This window comes from Perkinsus marinus, assembly GCF_000006405.1.
Source record: "Perkinsus marinus ATCC 50983 genomic scaffold scf_1104296939916, whole genome shotgun sequence".
NCBI lineage: Eukaryota > Perkinsozoa > Perkinsida > Perkinsidae > Perkinsus > Perkinsus marinus.
Genome location: NW_003213003.1, coordinates 62,958 through 65,111, shown reverse-complemented (window position 1 = coordinate 65,111; position 2,154 = coordinate 62,958). Strand labels below are relative to the sequence as shown.

Here is a 2,154-nt window from a genome sequence, read left to right as displayed (position 1 = left end):
ATTATGTCAGCGAGGGGAAGGTTGGATAAGGATTCTTATGGAACAGTTTTGAAATAATATTTTCATAGAAGAAGTGTAAATGTCTACTGCTGCTACTTCATCTGATCCTTATGGAATCACCACTCCAGGGACACATCTTGTCCAGAAGGACAAGGTCTCTCTAGAGGACTTCGTTCTCATCAAGGTCATTGGTAAAGGGAGCTATGGAAAGGTAGAATAGTATTGATTAATACCTTGTAGAGTATGTACCCAGGTGATGCTAGTACGATATAAGAAGGATAACAATGTGTATGCTATGAAGATGCTGAGGAAAGAAAACGTGATGAAACGCAATCAGGTAGGTTACTTGATAACTGAGTAGTGACTCTCGGTAGTCTAGGTTGAGCACACTCGAACAGAGCGTAACGTACTGGAGACCGTATCACACCCTTTTATTGTAAACCTGGTCTATGCGTTCCAGACTCCTAAAAAGCTCTACTTTATATTGGAGTACTGTCCAGTAGTGATACCTCTGAATATGCACAGTTGTCTTATTCTTATCATCAGGGGGGAGAGTTGTTCTTTCACCTATCGCGAGCCCAGCGGTTCTCTGAGAATAGGTGTCGATTCTACGCCTCGGAGATCCTGTTGGCCATTGAATATCTCCATAAGTATGATATAGTCTATAGGGACCTCAAGTAGGATGCATCTCGTGCCCCGTGTCGGCTCATTTGATTTGTTAGGCCTGAGAATGTACTACTGGATGCTGATGGTCATGTGAAGCTTACTGACTTCGGCCTGTCTAAGGAAGGTAGTGGTGGTATCAGGTGACATTTGTGCAAATTTTGGGGAAAAATGAGGAATTTCTCATTGGTTTCTGAACGCTTCTGCCCGAAATTCGTATTAAACTTATATAATTGGTGAGGAAACTTCTGATTTCGGCTGAGGAAAGCGAACGTATATTCCAACACTGGGTGGGATAACTGCTCAAACGATCTTGATGCTGCGAGTATTCAGGTATCATGGATAACTCCTCGGCGAAGTCGATGTGCGGTACTCCTGAGTATCTAGCGCCAGAGATATTGGAGAAGAAGGGTCATGGAAAGGCTGTGGATTGGTAGAGGTATCTTAGGTTCATCGCAGTAAGATACAAAATAGGTACTCTCTTGGTGCGCTGATGTATGAGATGCTCACGGGCCTACCACCATTCTATACGAGGGATAGGGAGAAGCTGTTCGAGAGGATTAGGTATTATTCATCATAACTACAGTGTGGTGTGGTATGCAGATCGCCTCAGGCACGGCGAGCTGTCTTATCCATCGTATATCTCCCCTATAGCCAAGAACTTGTTAGAGCAGCTATTGTGTCGCGACCCTAATAAACGTCTAGGGTCGGGGCCTGCTGATGCTCAGGACATAAAGAGCCATCCTTTCTTCCAGGGTGTTGACTGGTAGTAATTCTCATGGATGGTATGCTATCTAATAGAGGATTGCAGGAATGCTATGCTATCGCGTCAAGTGACGCCCCCCTTCAAGCCCTCTGTATCGACACAGACAGATGTGAAGTACTTTGATAGGGAGTTCGTTGACTTACCTGCTATTAACAGCCTGGAGTATTCAGGAGCCCCAGTCGCTGATGTAGGCTTGGCATGTGGGGCTGTTTGGATGTACTGTTGTAGATACACCACTTCGATGGCTTCACGTATCAGCCGTCCAATCTCCCTCGATAGAATCGGCAGGAGATTAAACTCTTCGGTAGTCTTCCAATACGAGAGGATATAGATTGTGCCTATTGCTGATGGTTTAGCATTGTTGGAAATGTCGTCGGAGTATGAAATATCGCTATAATCGAATACTTGTCAGCCGATTTATGGTTTCATCATTTACCTTTACTACTAATAGGATCATCAACTGAGTTCACTGTTGAGTTGTATAATATCTATTAAGCCAGAAATTTCTCTATAGAGTGCTCGGTACCTCATGAAAAAAGTTCAGTTCCTACACCATGTAGGTATATGGTATGAAGTTGAGGTACTACCTTGATCGCTGTCATGGCAACTGCAGCAGTTGACCCTGGCGTGCAGCCCTTGATAGAAGCGTATATCTCGAATGCTGAAGTGCTGTCTAAGTGCACAGGCGTCCATGAGGATCCAGTGGTACGGTCAGATATAGGGGG

General features: G+C 44.5%; 1 protein-coding gene across 1 annotated transcript in view; it reads left to right on the top strand.

Annotated features, from left to right (window-relative positions):
* Positions 1-79: 79 nt before the first annotated feature.
* The window catches only part of Pmar_PMAR005550 (cAMP-dependent protein kinase catalytic subunit,, putative), a gene marked incomplete at both ends in the record, with an annotated part of 3,652 nt that continues 1,577 nt past the window's right edge, over positions 80-2,154 (top strand). Inside the window, 10 exons of the mRNA XM_002782219.1 lie at positions 80-211; positions 254-337; positions 380-499; positions 547-677; positions 723-790; positions 997-1,096; positions 1,138-1,227; positions 1,277-1,429; positions 1,475-1,629; positions 2,010-2,139. Coding sequence (XP_002782265.1) covers positions 80-211; positions 254-337; positions 380-499; positions 547-677; positions 723-790; positions 997-1,096; positions 1,138-1,227; positions 1,277-1,429; positions 1,475-1,629; positions 2,010-2,139 — 1,163 coding nt within the window. The remainder of the gene's footprint in view (positions 212-253; positions 338-379; positions 500-546; positions 678-722; positions 791-996; positions 1,097-1,137; positions 1,228-1,276; positions 1,430-1,474; positions 1,630-2,009; positions 2,140-2,154) is intronic.